The sequence below is a fragment of the Siphateles boraxobius genome, unplaced genomic scaffold (assembly GCF_051911475.1).
Source record: "Siphateles boraxobius isolate OS27281-9 unplaced genomic scaffold, OSU_SipBor_1 77, whole genome shotgun sequence".
Taxonomy (NCBI): domain Eukaryota; kingdom Metazoa; phylum Chordata; class Actinopteri; order Cypriniformes; family Leuciscidae; genus Siphateles; species Siphateles boraxobius.
Window position 1 is genome coordinate 4238855 of NW_027509205.1, and position 18774 is coordinate 4257628.

At 40.8% G+C, this 18774-nt stretch overlaps 1 protein-coding gene, 2 long non-coding RNA genes and 7 other non-coding genes across 11 annotated transcripts in view; 4 read left to right on the top strand and 6 right to left on the bottom strand.

Annotated features, from left to right (window-relative positions):
* The window catches only part of LOC143726135 (uncharacterized), a 390493-nt gene that overhangs the window by 55066 nt on the left and 316653 nt on the right, over window positions 1–18774 (top strand). The window lies entirely within an intron of this gene.
* On the top strand, window positions 3125–3196 carry trnae-cuc (transfer RNA glutamic acid (anticodon CUC)). The gene has a single exon. It is a non-coding gene; the product is annotated as a tRNA-Glu (tRNA).
* Window positions 3456–3542, bottom strand: trnay-gua (transfer RNA tyrosine (anticodon GUA)). The gene is given in 2 exon segments: window positions 3456–3491; window positions 3506–3542. It is a non-coding gene; the product is annotated as a tRNA-Tyr (tRNA).
* On the bottom strand, window positions 4287–4373 carry trnay-gua (transfer RNA tyrosine (anticodon GUA)). The gene is given in 2 exon segments: window positions 4287–4322; window positions 4337–4373. It is a non-coding gene; the product is annotated as a tRNA-Tyr (tRNA).
* On the bottom strand, window positions 7145–7217 carry trnar-acg (transfer RNA arginine (anticodon ACG)). The gene has a single exon. It is a non-coding gene; the product is annotated as a tRNA-Arg (tRNA).
* LOC143725638 (uncharacterized) lies at window positions 10639–12769 on the bottom strand. Its single transcript, XM_077218170.1, has 2 exons — window positions 12419–12769; window positions 10639–11820 (listed from the first exon to the last, which is right to left on the bottom strand). Exons 1-2 carry the CDS (start codon window positions 12629–12631, stop codon window positions 10741–10743), a joined length of 1293 nt encoding a protein of 430 aa, XP_077074285.1. The 5' UTR covers window positions 12632–12769; the 3' UTR covers window positions 10639–10740.
* trnae-cuc (transfer RNA glutamic acid (anticodon CUC)) lies at window positions 15175–15246 on the top strand. Its single transcript has one exon. It is a non-coding gene; the product is annotated as a tRNA-Glu (tRNA).
* trnay-gua (transfer RNA tyrosine (anticodon GUA)) lies at window positions 15506–15592 on the bottom strand. Its single transcript is given in 2 exon segments — window positions 15506–15541; window positions 15556–15592. It is a non-coding gene; the product is annotated as a tRNA-Tyr (tRNA).
* On the bottom strand, window positions 15712–15783 carry trnae-uuc (transfer RNA glutamic acid (anticodon UUC)). The gene has a single exon. It is a non-coding gene; the product is annotated as a tRNA-Glu (tRNA).
* Window positions 16361–17722, top strand: LOC143725662 (uncharacterized). Of its 2 annotated transcripts, XR_013198295.1 has the most exons (5): window positions 16361–16755; window positions 16851–17198; window positions 17432–17493; window positions 17575–17622; window positions 17700–17722. It is a non-coding gene; the product is annotated as an uncharacterized LOC143725662 (long non-coding RNA). The 2 variants fall into 2 exon arrangements; XR_013198294.1 differs by lacking the exon at window positions 17700–17722 and having other exon boundaries at window positions 17575–17650.

Consider the following 18774-nt stretch of genomic DNA (forward strand, 5'->3'; position numbering starts at 1 on the left):
GGTTTGGGGGATGAAGGAGGACGAGGATCAGAGGGTGGGCATGAAGCTGCGGCTGAAATGGAGTGCTCTAATGTCTGTGGAGTCAAACGTTATGATTAATATATTAAGGGGATTGCGTTTTTTATTAAATAAAATTATGTAGTGATAAAGTGATGATGTCATTATATAGTTATGATGTCTTTTATATTAACCTGAGAGGTTTTCCTCTGGATGCTCAAATTGGGTTTTGCTGCTGCCACATGTGAGCCTCCAAACCTTGACTTTTCAAACTGAAAAGTTTTGTCATAGTCAGTGATAAAAAACCTGCAACACTATAGGAAAATGTTGAGATGTTTCAATGTCTGCAGTGATACCTGCAGTAAGGTCTGCTTACCATTGTCAATGTCAGTTTGGCTTTCTTTGCAGGATGTGACACATCACTGATGGAGGGTGTGCTTTGGGCAGGGGTGCGCTTTGATGCATCCACTGTGCTGGTGGATTAACCTGTGATACATGCATTAATATGTATCAGACACATGATATTATACACTCCTCATAATGCCTAATTTTAGATATAAAGACACATTGATATTGCAAACACATCTCTCTAGTTATGCAACTTGAACTAGGCTAATTGAAGTTACCTTGTGAAATCCACAAAAACAGTTCTGAGCTTCCTTCAGAAGGGTGGTCTGGCCCCTCATTTGCAGAGGGCATTTTTCTATCTATGAACATAAAGTGTAGCTATGACACTGTAGTCCATGTTATCTCAAAACAGGCATCTTAATTTTATCAATATTACATTGTATTTACATTGTAAATAATTACTTATCCATACACATAAATACAAATAGCACAATGTATTATCATACAAGTTTATTAGTTCACCCATGAATCTAGCTGCATAATTTACCTTCTGATACAACTCATGCCATCTTTTTTGTCGGGGAGAAGGTCTATTCCCCTCCCTAGATGGCCAAATTCCTGTTCGGGCAAAACTCTCCAGACGCGCAAGCCAGTCAGCATCGCTCATGCCTTTGTGTGACTTAGTTGAAGCCATGTCGTTGCCTGAAACAATACAGAACATGTTAAACTAACTGCCATTGTAGCCCGGCAACACCGCATTAACCCTACTGTTGTGTTAATTTCATGTTAGCTAGTTTTGTGTTCCTGGTCCAAAATGACCGCCACATTAAAACAGTTTATAAATCCAAATAATGCATACTGTATATATCATCACCTAATGTTGTGATAGATCTTGTGATAGAGTTTTTGTAAACATTACAAGTTTTGAACTTCTGTTTGCTATTTATGGCCTGTATGCCTCATTGACCTGGGCTCATACACATTGTTTTGTACATTGTTTTGTAGTAAAACGCATAATGTATGGACTATTTTGACTATAACAAATACTCAGATTAAACATTGTGTTATTTCAACTGTGTCCATGTGATAAAATGAACATGTGGCTGAATTGAATTTTATATACTTATTGTATTCTCATCCATTCACTTATGACTGGTCATTTTTTACCACAGGTGTATAAAAGTTAAACAAACAATTTATTATGTGTTACATTTTATGCCAGTGTTACAGTAGACTAGTACAATGAGATTTATTGTACATTGATTTATCCATGTCCTATGAAGTAACAAACACTATCAGATATGCTATTTTACTAATCCTATCAGGAAAAAAATAAGTTAACGTTTACTGACAAAAATGTGACGTTACAATTGCCAAGCTCGATGATAACGTTAGCTATAGCTAACGTAACGTTACCTATACAAAAAATAAATAAATAAAGGTTTGCTTGCTGACTGAAGTTACACAAAGTCAGTCCAAATCGGATAAAACTTTTTACATTACAAATTGAGCTGCGGCAATTAACGTTATACCCTATTACTTACACAATGACAGTTAACGTTACCTGATCTATAGGTAGCAGCTAAGGTAGTTTTACGGAGCAATCTTGTTATTCCTAAAATACAGAAAACGTTCATTAACAATAAATTTAATAACTATAAATAACATAACGTTACCTGAGCGGAATATAAATAACAGCGGTGACGTTTATGCTCAACGTGCGGTGATTGGTGTATGAAAAATGGACATTGCCATTTCATTGGACGGCCAAAAAAGAGATTATGAGCAGAGATTGGATGGAATCTGCTCAAACTCAAAGATGGACAAAAATGGACTATGTGCGGTGATTGGTCTATGAAAAATGGACCTTGACATTTCATTGGACGGCCAAAAATGGAGCTCGTAACGTAATTGGTTTTTTAAAGATGGAGCTCGTCATTGTATTGGATAGATTTTCAGACGCACGGCTGTCAGGTACCGCCATCGAAGGCACACTGATCTGGGACAGAACCTCAACATATCAGGTTGCTGAATCTCCGCCACTGGCTAAATCTGCTACAGACATACATTCTGGTTGTTTCAATTAAGTGATGCAAAGACAATCCGATCTTCCCATACCGGTAGTCGAACCCGGGCCGCCTGGGTGAAAACCAGGAATCCTGACCGCTAGCCCATATGGGATCTTTCTTCTGCCTGGAGCAGACCCTTTTACTTTTAGTGTGTGACCGTCCCCTTTAAGAACATGGGAATGATCCGAAGGGATTGTGTACTGAATTCAATTTCATCAGGCTCAACAGAGGGAGCTCTCAATTGCCTCGCCAAGGGGGTTCAGTTTCCTCCCATTCTTGCGATGGCATAATAGACACTACAAACTGGTTGTAAAGCAAGGTCCTTGTGACAGTACTCATGCAATGCCTTTTAAAAGACGCATAGTATTGTATGGTAACCGTTATCCTACTGACAAAGCAGCCTATTGTTGGACTGTCAATTTTTAATATTTCTCAACCAATCCAATAATAATAATAACAGAGACGTCTGCAAAAAACTGCTAAAAAAAACCTTAGAGATGGAGGCCTCACATGTTGGGGATCTCAAATTTTTTTTTTTATGGCAAGGTTGTGGTGTTGTTAGGATATTCCTACAGAGTCTGTGACAGTTTGTCAGTTTGCCAGGGTCAGTGACGTCTCCTCTCCTGTAGGAAAATACAAGTATTAGTGGTCTTGCTGCAAAATCTGGTAGAGGCCACAGCGAGGCTTGAGGGCACGTCATCAGCAGACCTTCCCTGGTGGTCTAGTGGTTAGGATTCGGCGCTCTCACCGCCGTGGCCTGGGTTCGATTCCTGGTCAGGGAATGAGCTTTTGCCCACCACCGGCGGTCGTGATTGTAAAATGGCAAACTACGAACTCAAGCGCTGACGCCCTCGTCGAGAAGCAGGGGCAAGGAAATGTTTATGTGTGAAAAAGAACTCCTTCGAGCCGGAGTTGAACCAGCGACCTAAGCTTTTGCCCACCACCGGCGGTCGTGATTGTAAAATGGCGAACTACGAACTCAAGTGCTGACTTCCTCGTCGAGAAGCAGGGCCAAGGAAATGTTTATGTTCGAAAAAGTACTCTTTCGAGCCGGAGTTGAACCAGCGACCCAAGGATTGCCAACTTGCCACCTACAGTCCTCCGCTCTTCCAGCTGAGCTATCGAAGGCACACTGATTGGGGACAGAACCCTTAACATATCAGGTTGCTGAATCTCCGCCACTGGCTAAAACTGCTACAGACATACATGCTGGTTGTTTCGATTAAGTGATGCAAAGTCAAAGTACTAATGCAATGCATTTTAAAAGACGCATAGTATTGTATGTCCATTGCGCTTCATTATCCATTGCACCACTGGCCCACTGATCAGGTGTCCTTGAGCTTACACAGCACCTGTTTGTGTTCGACTGGGCAGAGGCCTGTGATGACACCTACTTTTTCCATGCTATTAACAGGCCTGGAGCCAACATCAGGAAGGGGTCAGATGAGGGGCCTGCTACAAAAACCTTCGAGATGGAGGCCTCACATGTTGGGGATCTCGGTTGCTTTGTTTTCATGGCAAGTTGTGGTGTTGTTAGGATATTCCTACAGAGTCTGTGACAGTTTGTCAGTTTGCCAGGGTCAGTGACGTCTCCTCTCCTGGAGGAAAATACAAGTATTAGTGGTCTTGCTGCAAAATCTGGTAAAGGCTACAGGAAGGCTTGAGGGCAAGTTGTCAGCAGACCTTCCCTGGTGGTCTAGTGGTTAGGATTCGGCGCTCTAACTGCCGCGGCCGGGGTTCGATTCCCGGTCAGGGAATGAGTTTTTGCCCACCACCGGCGCCTGTGATTGTAAAATGGCGAACTACGAACTCAAGCGCTGACGCCCTCGTCGAGAAGCAGGGCCAAGGAAAAGTTTATGTGTGAAAAAGAACTCCTTCGAGCCGGAGTTGAACCAGCGACCTAAGGATTGCCAACTTGCCACCTACAGTCCTCCGCTCTTCCAGCTGAGCTATCGAAGGCACACTGATTGGGGACAGAACCTCAACATATCAGGCTGCTGAATCTCCGCCACTGGCTAAAACTGCTACAGACATACATGCTGGTGGTTCGATTAAGTGATGCAAAGACAACCCGATTTTCCCATACCGGGAGTCGCACCCGGGCCGCCTGGGTGAAAACCAGGAATCCTGATTGCTAGACCATATGGGATCTTCCTTCTGCCTGGAGCAGACCCTTTTACTTTTAGTGTGTGACCGTCCCCTTTAAGAACATGGGAATGATCCGAAGGGATTGTTTACTGAATTCAATTTCATCAGGCTCAACAGAGGGAGCTATCATTTGCCTCACGAGGGGTTCAGTTTCCTCCCATTCTTGCGATGGTATAATAGACACTGTAGCGACAATGAGTCTTACATTAAATTATCTCAAATTATATATAGGGAATTTAATAATTAATCATGAATGATTAATATATTGCATATTACAGTTAAATTATCGAAGCTGAAAATAGATCGATTGTATATATGAATGATCACCATAATGGGTTATGGTTCGTCATTAATATATCAATAGTCTTATTACAGATCGATTATATGAGATAACCTTAAATGGAATTAATTTAGTTATCGAACAATCTGTTTGTCCAGCAAACGGCCGTAAGATTAACTTATCAATTTTCAACAAAAAGTATCTCTTTCTTATAATTCCAAAAAAAGCTATTTTCTGGCCATGAAAAATCACCTTCTTGTTATTATAAAATTTAGGTTACTGAAATAGTAACGAATTGTAAAGCTTTGTAGCAAAATGGTCGAACACTTCATTGACTTTGTAAAAATGAGAACTTTAGACAATTAGCAACCAAGAATATAATGGTTTTAATAAAATGAAACTACGGATACAGAATTCTACATTTAAACCCGGGATACATGTATGTACAATAAACAGTAAAACTAACGAGACAAACGAATAACAACGGGAGTGAGAGAGAGAGAGATTGAGTGAGAGAGAGAGAGAGAGTGAAATATATATATATATATATATATATATATATATATATATATATATATATATATATATATTTGTTTATATATATATATATATATATATATATAGAGAGAGAGAGAGAGAGAGAGAGAGAGAGAGAGAGATAGAGGATGAGAAAGTGAAACTAACGGTCAGGATGAGAGAGATCACCGGGGTGATCGCAGCATGGCAAAAATCACAGACAATAACCCTTAGAGAGCCAACAAGAAATCACATCAATCAAATCAAATCAAATCAATAACCTATACTTGCGTATATGGTTCTCTTTGTGTGACCTGAAGAACGCAGAGTCGTGTGCGTGTTTGCCCTTCGGCGCTATAGGCTTGTTCTCTCGTGTCTTCCGGGGCGAGCAGACTCGCGGGAAGTTTTAAAGGTTCACCGAACGTGAAGTTACCAAGGAAATAGTTCAGAGTTCATCTCCCTCGGGAGGGAGAGGCGAAGAATGAAAATAAAACTTAGTAAAGAAAGGAAAAGAAAAGAAACGCGGTGTAATGCTCCCTAAGGAGCCATGGGACCGGACACCTCTCACAGGGAAAAGTGCTCTCTTCTTTTGAAACTCCTGTGTCAGTTTCTTATAGAGAGGAGGGGTTCACGCCTGCTTCGCGTATGTGAACCAATCATCTTAGAGCATCTCGAGCGGGAAAAGTTCTTCTTTGTCTTGTCAGGATAATTGATGATGCTATAAAATTTTGTCATTTCTAGCCAGAAAGATTGTACACACAGAACAATACATTTTACTGTAATATCCTATGTATGACTGGTTTAGTCAAAACAAGACGGTCAAACAGGTACCAAGAATGGCCGGAAAGAGTATAAGAAACATAAAGTTACATTCATATGCAGAATTACACACATTTAATGTTCACTCACACGACTATAAAGCCATAATACCGGCTACCATGACCTAGGAAAGATCAAATTCATGTTTATACATTTCTTAAGTGGTTATACTTATAGAAAATATATAATTGCAGAGTCTATTCCTCTTTCTTTATCAGAATTCAAGTGGGAGCTGTGATTCCCTTGGAATTCCTTTTGGGGGTCATAAAGTTTTATGACCTAGCAAGAGGGCGAGTTACAGAAGATGATACTGTTAGGTAATCTTTCTTTAGAAATACACTTAAGATTTGAAGTTACAAACCAGTCTCCAATTACATCTATAGAATAAGACAAACTAATTAGATATGCATGCATACAAGGTTAGATACAATTCTGTGTTATATACATTAAGGACATTCCTATCCTAAGCTGCACACAAAGGACGTTTGTGTGCGGGTATGTGTGGTGTGTGTGTGTGTATCCTTAGGGCATATTGTCCATCCGTGGTGTGCACCACGTGAGGGTTTCGAGAACAACGGGGACCTGTTTCTTGATTGAGCAATGCGTCATAAATGGAGTTAATCAATGACCGGCTGGCAGACATTGGGGCACCATTTCACATGATTCAAGGTTTTGTGAATTAAACATATATGTGTTCATATTTGTTCAGTAGTGAAAGGAAAACAGGATTCGGTCAGTCGCTACAACACTACAAACTGGTCGTAAAGCAAGGTCCTTGTGACAGTACTCATGCAATGCATTTTAAAAGACGCATAGTATTGTATGGTAACAGTTATCCTACTGACAAAGCAGCCTATTGTTGGACTGTCAATTTTTAATATTTCTCAACCAATCCAATAATAATAATAACAAAAACTATGGGATAATAAAACGGCTAAGGGCTGACAGCATAGTATAAGAGGCAGAGCGAGCCAGCCAGGAGTCGAACCTAGAATCTTCTGATCCGTAGTCAGACGCGTTATCCATTGCGCCACTGGTCCACTGTTCAGGTGTCCGTGAGCTTACACGCCACGTGTTGGTGTTCGACTGGGCAGAGGCCTGTGATGACATCTACTTTTTCTCATGCTATTAACAGACCTGGAGCCAACATCAGGAAGGGGTCAGATGAGGGGCCTGCTACAAAAACCTTCAAGATGGAGGCCTCACATGTTGGGGATCTCAATTCTCAATTCAAATCTTAAACGTCAATTTAAAATTTTTAATGTACAGGCTTTTTTGCATGATGTATATAATAGTGATTTACAGTTGGTTTCAATTATACCTGATGTGGTTGATGCTTGGGATTATTTCAAATCTATCTTTCTAGAAATTTGTGATAAACATGCTCCTTTACATAGATTTCGGGTGAGAGGTAGAAATAATCCTTGGTTCAATGAATCCGTCTCTAATCTTATTAAGCAAAGAAACGTGGCTTGGTCTAAAGCAAAGAAAACAAATGGTGAGGAGGACTGGTCTCAATATAGATTATTACGAAATAAGTGTACAAAATTAATATAAAGTTCGAAGAGTCAGTATTATTTAAACCTGATTAATGATAACATGAATTGTCCTTCTAAATTTTGGAAATTAACGAAATCTTTTATAGGATCAAATACATCCACTAATCTTCCAAAAGTTTTAAAATTGAATCAAAGATTGATTACAGACAAGGCTGATATTGTTAATACGTTTAATAGTCATTTTATTTCAGCTTGTTTGATAACAGACAATTCGTTGGTCCTTGATGAACAGTGAACTGATGAGTTGACTAATAGTGAATCAGATTTATTTTCTTTTGCCCCTGTATTGCCGTCCCAAGTTCATAAACTACTCCGAAATTTAGACTGTAATGGCTCGTTTCCACTGAGCGGTACGGTACGGTACAGTTCGGTACGGTACGCAATTATTTGCGTTTCCACTGTCAAAAGTTGTGAATGGTACCAAAAAGCCGAACCGTACCGTACCACTTTTTGGGTACCCTTTCATTGGGGTACCTAGCACAGTGGTACGGTACTAAAAGGTGGAGCTAGACTCACTGCAGAACGGTGATTGGTTGACAGAGAATCGTCACTTGCGCGTGCTACAAGGGGAACGTCGACAACACAAGAGGCGCCATTTTTAAAACACCGTTGCAAAATAATGTCGCCGCGCAGCTTAACATTACCGTGGTCGACCCAGGAGGTGCAGACCTTCCTGGGTATCATCGGTGAAGAAAGGGTGCAAAGGGAACTCGATGGCATGGTGAGAAACGAAAAGGTTTTTCAGCATGTTTCTGAGAGGATGGCTGCCGAGGGTTTCCAGCGGACGTCCGAGCAGTGCCGAATTAAAAGCAAGAAACTGCGGAGTGACTACCGTAAGGTGAAAGACCACAACAGCCGGAGTGGTGTTCACAGAAAAAATTGGAAGTGGTTAGATATGATGGACGCAATATATGGACACAGACCGGCGAGTTTGGGGAGAGAAGGAGGCATCGATACGGCCAACGCGTTGCTGGAGTCGATGGTGGAGCCTGCCGGTAAGTTCTTATAACTTTTACTTGTGAAAAAATATACAACGATAGCGGGAAAGCTTACTTGCAATGCACAACATTTGAGCAAACCTGTTGTTTGTTTGTCAGTCAGCCAGTGTGGCACCAACAAATAATTTGCAAGCTAGCAAAACGCTAGTTTATTAGCCAGTGGTGAACGGAGTAACTTTACGTACGTGTCCAGTAAACGTTAACTTGTACAGATAACTTACCCTAATCATAAAACTATTTAACTACTATTTACTATACTACTAAAGATATTCAACTAAATAGTCAAGTCACCTTTATTTATATAGCGCTTTTTACAATACAGATTGTATCAAAGCAGCTTAACAGTGATAACATGAAAATAATACAACACAGATCAATTATATAGATAAAATATATATTAAAGAAAGATGGGTCTAATGATAGAGCTTAGGTAAGAAAATTGTGAAATATCAGAGTGAGATGGGGGAAAAATGTCTACATTCAATGGGCTTAAAGTTTTAAATTATTGTACTTTTTACCCCGCAACATTGCTGTACTTAACAGTACAGCAATGTCCTGGGGTAAAAAGTAAAAATATTATGCTTTGGAATGTAGTGCAGTAAAAGTTACTCTGATAAAATTATAGATACTTGAAAAAAATACTTATGTATATTGACGAAGTAAAAATGCTTTGTTACTGTCTACTGCTGTAAATTGACTTCAGTCCTACTACGTTGTATGTTCTGTATTTATCTCAAACAGTATTGTTGCAGTTTGTGTAATTAGCGTGCCTTGTGTAACTTTTCAGTTGAGGATCCTAGCTGTCAGGAGGAAATAGAGGGACTTGACGAGATGTCCACTCTTGAAAGCTCAAGTTCGCCTGCCAGGACATCAACACCGACACCACCACCAGAATCTGCTCCATCAACTTCGAGTGAACCTCGGCGTATAACCATCGGTAAGACATGAACACCAGAGTGAAAAGTTACACACTGATTATTACAGTATTGTAGAGATCATATACAGTATAATCTGGACATTGTATTGTAGTACTTTAGATGTGTCCCCCTTATATTGGTTGGCTCAAATTACAAGGATAAAAATGACTCGCTAAACAACCAACATTCCTGTCTTTTTTGCATTCCAGGCAAGAGGAAAAGGGGGCAACAGGATGTTGTTGCGGCCCTGGTTGAGATGCAGGCAGCTGATGAGAGGCAGCAGGAGTGGCTGGAGAGGATGAAGGACCGTCGTGACCGGCGCTTTGAATTGATGCTGGAGGACGCCCGCGAGGCAAGGCGGCATAAGGCTGAAATAACTCGGCAACACATGGAGCAGTCTGCAAGCTTCAATCAGGCCTTCCTCGGCACACTCAGTCAGCTGGTGCAGGCGTTGAGTAGTCGCCGCGACCCTGTGCCATGATCCAGCCACTAGTGCTTTTCACACAGCACTTTACACTCGTTTACTTTTTGTTTGCACTCGTTTACTTTTTGTTTGCACTCGTTTACTTTTTGTTTGCACTTGTTTACACATGTTTTGTTGTATTATTGTTGCACAGCACATTGTACTGAAGCATTTGTTTGATTTTTCAAATTAAAGTACTTTTTCATAACCTTATGTGTCTTGGGGGTCTTTCAGGAGCAAAACACTGCTATAAATGTATGTCATTTTATTAACGTTCCTGTCATCTGGTGTCAACGACACCTTTTGTTAATGATAATGTTGATTTTGGAGAATATGCTTGCCTTAAATACAAAATAGTTGGTAATGTGTTACTTTACAATAGCTAATCTTCAAAAATTTCACTCTGTACTCAAATATGATTTTAAAATTAACCCATTGCAAACAAAATATGAATTAATTCTTCTACATGGGTATTGCAGAGAGTAATAAGTTCTCTCTTTTACAAAATATGAAGAGGCAGGGTAAATGTAAAATCGATTTATTTGGGTCCATAAAATCAATCAAAACATGTAAACAAAACAACCTAGCATTTACACAGGTGCGCCTTTGATAACTGTACAACAGATTTAACTGTTCAAAAACCGCATCAGACCCTCGCGTACATCCCTGCCCTCCTCCTCTACACCCTGTGCCAGTGGCACCACAGGCTCTGCAGCAACAGCTGTATCCCATTCGTGCTGATAATCCTCTCCATGTCTTTCACAAAGATTGTGCAGAGCACAACAAGTCAACACCATGGATTTTACCAGTTCAATGTCGCTGTCATTCCTCTTCAAAAGGCACCGCCACCTCCCTTTGAGTCTCCCAAAAGCATTTTCTACCACCACCCGAGCCCTGCACACTTTCTTGTTGTAGGTCAGTTGTTCTGCTGTCAGCCGGCCATTGTCAGGGAATGGTTTTAGGAGCCAATTCTGCAAAGGGTAGGCAGAGTCTCCTAGCACATAATAGCCAGCATTCACCCCACTGATGTTCCTGGTGCAAGCTGGGCAAAGGCTTCCACGCTCGACTAACTCCCACAATGTGGACAGTCTCAGAACCCGAGCATCATGCATACTTCCAGCCATTCCTGCATATACATTCCAAAATAGTCCTTTTCCGTCAACTACTCCTTGCAGGATGATGGAATGCCAGCCTTTTCTGTTGAAGTAATCGCAGTGGTACTCCTTTGGGGCTATTATGGGTATGTGTGACCCATCAATGGCACCCACACACTGCGGAAGCCCAAATCGGTTCTCAAAGTAGGCTGCCATCTCTTTAAGCTTCTGCCGGTCAGGAAAACATATCTGTTCTGGAACTAACAATGTGCAAGTGGCCATGCAGAACTCCTGGACGCACCGACACACTGTTGTTTTGCTGACTCCAAAAAGATGGCCAATACTTCTGTAGTCGCTGTTGGTTGCCAGCTTCCATAGTGCTATGGCAACTCTTTTCTTAAGGGGAACACACACTCTGAAGTTCGTGTCCTGCTTATCCATTGCTGGATGCACCATGGCACAAAGGGACAGAAATGTTTCTTCAGACATCCTGAAGTTGTGCACCCACTGTGTGTGTGTGAATCCTGGAACGATCACATCCCACCAGTCATTTGAGCGGCTGAAAGTCCAAATGGTTGGTCTGCAGCGCCGATTTTGCATCAGATTGATTATCTAGAAAAACACATAAAGCAAACAAAATGTTAATACGATGTAGCAGTGATGGTGGGTGTGTTCAGGTCCTTTAATTATTAGTGCAACTATCATAGGCCAGATGAAACAATGCAAAGTATTTGGGAAATTACAACATTGAAAGTGTTACCTTGGACAAAATAAAATATATACATTTTATGCAATATCCAATATACTGCACCAGAGAATAGCACTGTGGTGTCATTGAAGCACAAAGAAAAAATAGCTTGCAGATATAACTATTTTCGCAAAATTTACATATAATCAGTCATCAACCACAACTAGTATTGCACTTGTAATAATATAGATTTCATACAGATTCATGAGAAAGATTTATGATTTTATGATTTTAAGATGTAACCTTCACAGTGCTTATTAATATAATACAGTTAATATAATGTAGTTTACAGTTTAAAGGCCAATAGGCCTGGTTTCGCAGGCAGGGCTTATTGTACTTATTTATTCGTACTGGAGGGTTACTTGATTTATAAGAATATTCCTTAGCTAACGGATTACAGTACATGAAACAAAATACATTGTAATATACGACATAAAAACATTTAGCTTAGCTCAAGCTTACCCTCCTGCGCCGTCGTTTTTGTCTTGCCTTGTCTTGACTTGCGCGGTTGTCTGTCTCGTCCCAGCTCCTTAACATTTCCCGAATTCCCCTGTATTTTTCGGCTGTGTTTTTCCTTGCAGCCTGCAGCCTTTGTTCAAACAAAGCTTGTCTCCTCCTTGTGACAAACAGCCACATGCCGAGAAGCAAGAACAAGATCTGCTGTATGTCCTCCATTGTTGTTTGCGGTTTCAGCTTTCTTCTTCGCGCGTGAATGACATCAAGCGACTTTCCGTCATCCACCACGCCTATCAAGTGACGTTATCACTACTTTCCGGCATACACCACGCCTATCAAGTCGGGTACTGTTGGCAGTGGAAACGCGAGCCCCCATCATGGTTTAGCGACCCGACCCGAACCGTACCGTACTGAACCGTACCGTACCACTCAGTGGAAACGAGCCATAAGAAATCAGGTGGGTCTGAACAAATTGAACCAATTTTTTAAAAATTGTCAGCAGATATTATTGCCGAACCTATTGCATCGATTTTTAATTTGAGTCTATCCACTAATGAAATTCCGCCATCTTGGAAATCGGCTATGGTTATGCCTTTATTAAAAGGAGGCGATCCTTCCGATTTGAATAATTATCGTCCGATTTCTAAATTACCGGTTTTAGCAAAAGTTTTTGAATCTATTATAAATGATCAAATGAAAGAATATCAACTTAGTCATAATATTTACAACGCATTTCAGTCAGGATTTAGAGCAGGCCATAATACGATAACAGCTACTACATTAGTCACTAATGATTTAATTACTGCTCTCGATAATAGACAACATTGTTTTTTGATTTGACAAAAGCGTTTGACTTAGTGGATCATGTTTTACTGTTACGGAGGCTTAAAAGTGTTGGCCTCGATAATTCGGCTGTGAGTTGGTTTAAAAATTATTTATCGGATAGAACTCAATGTGTTGCTGTAGATAATTACACCTCATCCATGGTAATATTCAGGAAGGGTGTCCCGCAAGGTTCTTTATTGGCACCACTTCTTTTTTCTATTTTTATTAATGAATTGGGGCAGGGAATACAATCAGCAAAGCTACATTTTTATGCTGACGATACAATTATTTACTCCACTGCATCCTCTGTGTCTCAGGCTATTGAAATTCTTAAGGATTCTTTTTATACTTTTCAGCTTACTTTGTTGAAACTAAAATTAGTTTTGAATGTAAATAAAACGAAGTATATTCTTTTTTCACGTAGCCGTTCTATGTCTACTGTTATGCCTATTCTGACTATTGAGGGTTTACATATAGAAAGAGTACCAACTTATAAATATTTAGGAATATGGCTCCATGAGAAGTTAGCCTTTGATGTTCACATTAATTACTTGGTGAAAAGGCTTAAACCAAGACTGGGTTTTCTTTTTCGGGAAAAAAAATGTTTTTCCTTCATAGCTAGAAAGAGAATAATACAGAGTACTATTTTACCTATTTTAGACTATGGTGATGTTGTTTACATGCATGCGTCTACATATTTATTGAAAAGGCTGGATGGCGTTTATCATGCTGCACTGCGTTTTATAACAAATTCTTGTTCACGTACTCATCATTGTTTGCTGCACAACTATTTGGGTTGGTCCTCTTTATATCAAAGAAGGAAATCCCATATGTTAGAATTTATTGTAAAGACATTGATGGGTAGACTTCCAAATTACATTACTAGTCTTCTATGTTTATGTAGAAAGAACTATAGCACTTGATCATCTAATGGGATTAAATTAGTAGTACCTAGGGTACATTCAGAGCATGGTAAATCATCTTTCTCCTACTATGCTCCATGGCTGTGGAATGAATTTCAAGCTACTGTCCCTCCTGAAACAATTACTCCTTTTAATGTATTTAAAAGTTTACTGCAGTATACAATGATTGAATCATGCTGTTGTTTTACTTGATTTATGATGAATGTTGTGCTCTGACTTTATGGAATGTTTTATATGTGTTGTGTGTTTGTGTGTGATTTGTAGTGTGGCCATCTTGGCCAGGACTCCCTGGAGGAAGAGATTTCTTTTAATCTCAATGGGACCTTCCTGGAAAAATAAAGGAAATAAAATAAAATAAATGTTAAGTTGTGGTGTTGTTAGGATATTACTACAGAGCCTGTGACAGTCTCTCAGTGGAAGAACTGGGATCCAGGCCCACAGACGTCTGCAAAAAACTGCTTTAAAAACCTTTGAGATGCAGGCCTCACATGTTGGGGATCTTATTGTTTTTGTTTTCATGGCAAGTTGTGGTGTTGTTAGGATATTCCTCCAGAGCCTGTGACAGTTTCTCAGCGGAAAAACTGGGAACTGGGATCCAGGGCCAGAGACGTCTGGAAAAAACTGGTAGAAAAAACCTTAGAGATGGAGGTCTCACATGTTGGGGATCTAAATTTTTTTGTTTTTATGGCAAGTTGTGGTGTTATTAGGATATTCCTACAGAGTCTGTGACAGTTTCTCAGCGGAAGAACCGGGATCCAGGGTAAGAGACGTCTGCAAAAAACTGCGTTAAAATCCTTCAAGATGGAGGCCTCACATGTTGGGGATCTCGGTTGCTTTGTTTTCATGGCAAGTTGTGGTGTTGTTAGGATATTCCTACAGAGTCTGTGACAGTTTGTCAGTTTGCCAGGGTCAGTGACGTCTCCTCTCCTGGAGGAAAATACAAGTATTAGTGGTCTTGCTGCAAAATCTGGTAGAGGCCACAGCCAGGCTTGAGGGCAAGTCATCAGCAGACCTTCCCTGGTGGTCTAGTGGTTAGGATTCGGCGCTCTCACCGCCGCGGCCCGGGTTCGATTCCCGGTCAGGGAATGAGCTTTTGCCCACCACCGGCGGTCGTGATTGTAAAATGGCGAAATACGAACTCAAGCGCTGACGCCCTCGTCGAGAAGCAGGGCCAAGGAAATGTTTATGTGTGAAAAAGAACTCCTTCGAGCCGGAGTTGAACCAGCGACCTAAGCTTTTGCCCACCACCGGCGGTCGTGATTGTAAAATGGCGAACTACGAACTCAAGCGCTGACGCCCTCGTCGAGAAGCAGGGCCAAGGAAATGTTTATGTGTGAAAAAGAACTCCTTCGAGCCGGAGTTGAACCAGCGACCTAAGGATTGCCAACTTGCCACCTACAGTCCTCCACTCTTCCAGCTGAGCTATCGAAGGCACACTGATTGGGGACAGAACCTCAACATATCAGGTTGCTGAATCTCCGCCACTGGCTAAAACTGCTACAGACATAAATGCTGGTTGTTTCGATTAAGTGATGCAAAGACAACCCGATATTCCCATACTGGGAGTCGAACCCAGGCCGCCTGGGTGAAAACCAGGAATCCTGATCGCTAGACCATATGGGATCTTCCTTCTGCCTGGAGCAGACCGTTTTACTTTTAGTGTGTGACCGTCCCCTTTAAGAACATGGGAATGATCCGAAGGGATTGTTTACTGAATTCAATTTCATCAGGCTCAACAGAGGGAGCTCTCATTTGCCTCACGAGGGGGTTCAGTTTCCTCCCATTCTTGGGATGGTATAATAGACACTACAAACTGGTCGTAAAGCAAGGTCCTTGTGACAGTACTCATGCAATGCATTTTAAAAGACGCATAGTATTGTATGGTAACCGTTATCCTACTGACAAAGCAGCCTATTGTTGGACTGTCAATTTTTAATATTTCTCAACCAATCCAATAATAATAATAACAAAAACTATGGGATAATAAAACGGCTAAGGGCTGACAGCATAGAAAAAGAGGCAGAGCGAGCCAGCCAGGAGTCACACCTAGAAACTTCTGATCCGTAGTCAGACGCGTTATCCATTGCGCCACTGGCCCACTGATCAGGTGTCCGGGAGCTTACACGCCACCTGTTGGTGTTCGACTGGGCAGAGGCCTGTGATGACATCTACTTTTTCTCATGCTATTAACAGACCTGGGGCTCGTTCTTCGTACGTTGCTTAAAACATCCGAGATCAAATGAGACATCCAAGATGATATCATCGTGCTAATCATGATCCGGCTAATTGGGTTCTTCGAACACACCTGTTGTTTATGATTAGTATCGCTGGATTGAGTTATCTGAGATAATTGTGCGTTCATGCGCTGGGTTAAAAGGGGATATGTATCGATAGTAGAAACAATGATCAGCAACGCTGCTATTGGCTGTTCAGCATGGCCAAAGAACGCGCCCAGTTTTTCTCCCAAGGAGAACAAGAGCTTTTAATGGAAGGTTATGCCGAATTTGAATCTTTAATTAAAACGTCAGGGAACACCTCGAAGTCTGCAAAATCCAGGAGAGAGGGCTGGCAAAAAGTAGCAGACAAATTAAATGCGTAAGTGCTGTCCATGGTAGATGTTTCTATCACTTTCTACAGTATGTATTTTTGCATTTTAATAATTTCATATTTATTTTGTTCTTTTATGTCAGAGCCTCCGCGGGACCCACTAGAACATGGGGACAAGTAAAAGTGAAGTCCAAGAATATTCTACAAAATGGTAGCCTTTAATTCTTATACTGTCTTTATTTTAAAAAGCCAATTTTTTCCTCTTTTTAAAAGCCACTGTTAAATAATGTGTTTGTCTGTTTATAACAGCCACCAAGAAAAAGGCTGAAAAAAAAAAACAGGTGGTGGTCCTGCACCACCACAATATACCCCAGCAGAGGAGCTGGCCCTTGGGTTGAATGAAAACCGACCCATTGTGTAGGGCATCCCTGGGGGCAGCTCTTCCTCAGACCCAAAGCCAGGGACCAGTAGCAGCAACACCTTTATTACTGGTAGGCTAAATGAGTTTTCAATTCTCTTAGTACACTGTAAAATTATTTGTTGCTGCATTAAATGAAGTATAATCCAAATGGCTTGTACAGTAATTTAAACCGTTTGTGTAAGTGAAAACGTCTAAACTTTTAGTTAATATAAAATATATTGCCATGAGTTATTGATCACATTATATTTTTTACAGTCTAGTTAATTGTAATGACACATTTTTTTGTTCCCCTCTTTTGTGCAGTTTTACATAATACACCAACACTTTTACCTGTTCCCAAGCAAGTGGTGGCTGAAGCATATGCAGTAAGTTGTGTACTTTTTCTAACTTGCATAAAAGGAAGAAAGTGCAACACTTTGTAATACCCATTTATTTCCATTGCACAGGACAGTGAAGAAACCCTCTCAGATGACTGTCCTTTGGAGGAAGAACCTGTAAGTGCATAAATAACTTTACACTAATTTCTATATACTTGTGTACCTATTCTTTCTGTCTGCAATATGAGTTGCAGGAGTCCACACCTACAGAAAGGCCCACAGAAAGGCCCACAGAAAGGCCTACAGAAGAGTCTGCACAAAGAACTGATACAGACGTGGACAGTGTTGTACTTTTACTTTTTACTTTTGTTGCATGAGGCATGTTTTGACCCTTTTTCTTTCACAAAATGACACAGGGTGACATCCGTTCCCTATATAAACGGCATCTTCAACAAAAAATCGAGTATTTTGACCTGAAAAAACACAAATTAAGAGGAGAAATTGAACTTGACAACTTGAAAAAGAGAAAAATTGCACTAGAGATAGAGTTGCTTCAAAAGGACCTTCAGAGTAAGTGCTAATACATCATTTGACACATAGTAGTATTGCTGACTTTACATAACTATCTCTTATTGCAGGCAAAGGATGACTTGCTGGCTTTTCTTTATAAAGAATTGTTTAAATAAAACTCCAGGAACTAAGCATTTTTGTCTTGTCTTTTATTACACATTCAAAAATGGTGTTCCACAATTCTGTCCCGTGCAGCTCTGCCACTAGGTTGGTCCAAGTGCACTGGCTGGAGGTCATCATCAGGCTGCACCCCCACCACAGGGGTCCTCTCCTTTCTGATAGTGGCAATGTTATGCAATATGGCACATGCAACAATTGTCACAGGCCCTGTCAGGTGCAACCCTCAGACCCTTCAGACACTGAAATCTTTCCTTAAGTTGCCCAAAGGTCATTTCAATGCGTGCCCTTGTCCTGGCTAGAGCTGCATTGTAACAGGTTTGTGGTCCAGGGTTTGGGTCAGGGAATGGCGTCATGAAGTACTGCCTGCAGGCATAGCCCCGGTCACCAAGCAGGACCCCGTCAAAATTCCCTGTATAATGGAAAAATGCAGTTTTGTTAGGCTCAGCATAAGTGTGTGTAATACTGTGAGCTTGACATTTATAAGTTCCCTTACCACGTTCAAATAATGTGCATAAATGTGACTCTCTGAAAATTCTTGAGTCATGCACTGATCCTGGCCATTTTGCTTCCACATTTGTTATATGGAACATAGAGTCACACACCATCTAAGAGATTTTAGTCAGTCAACTGCATACTTTT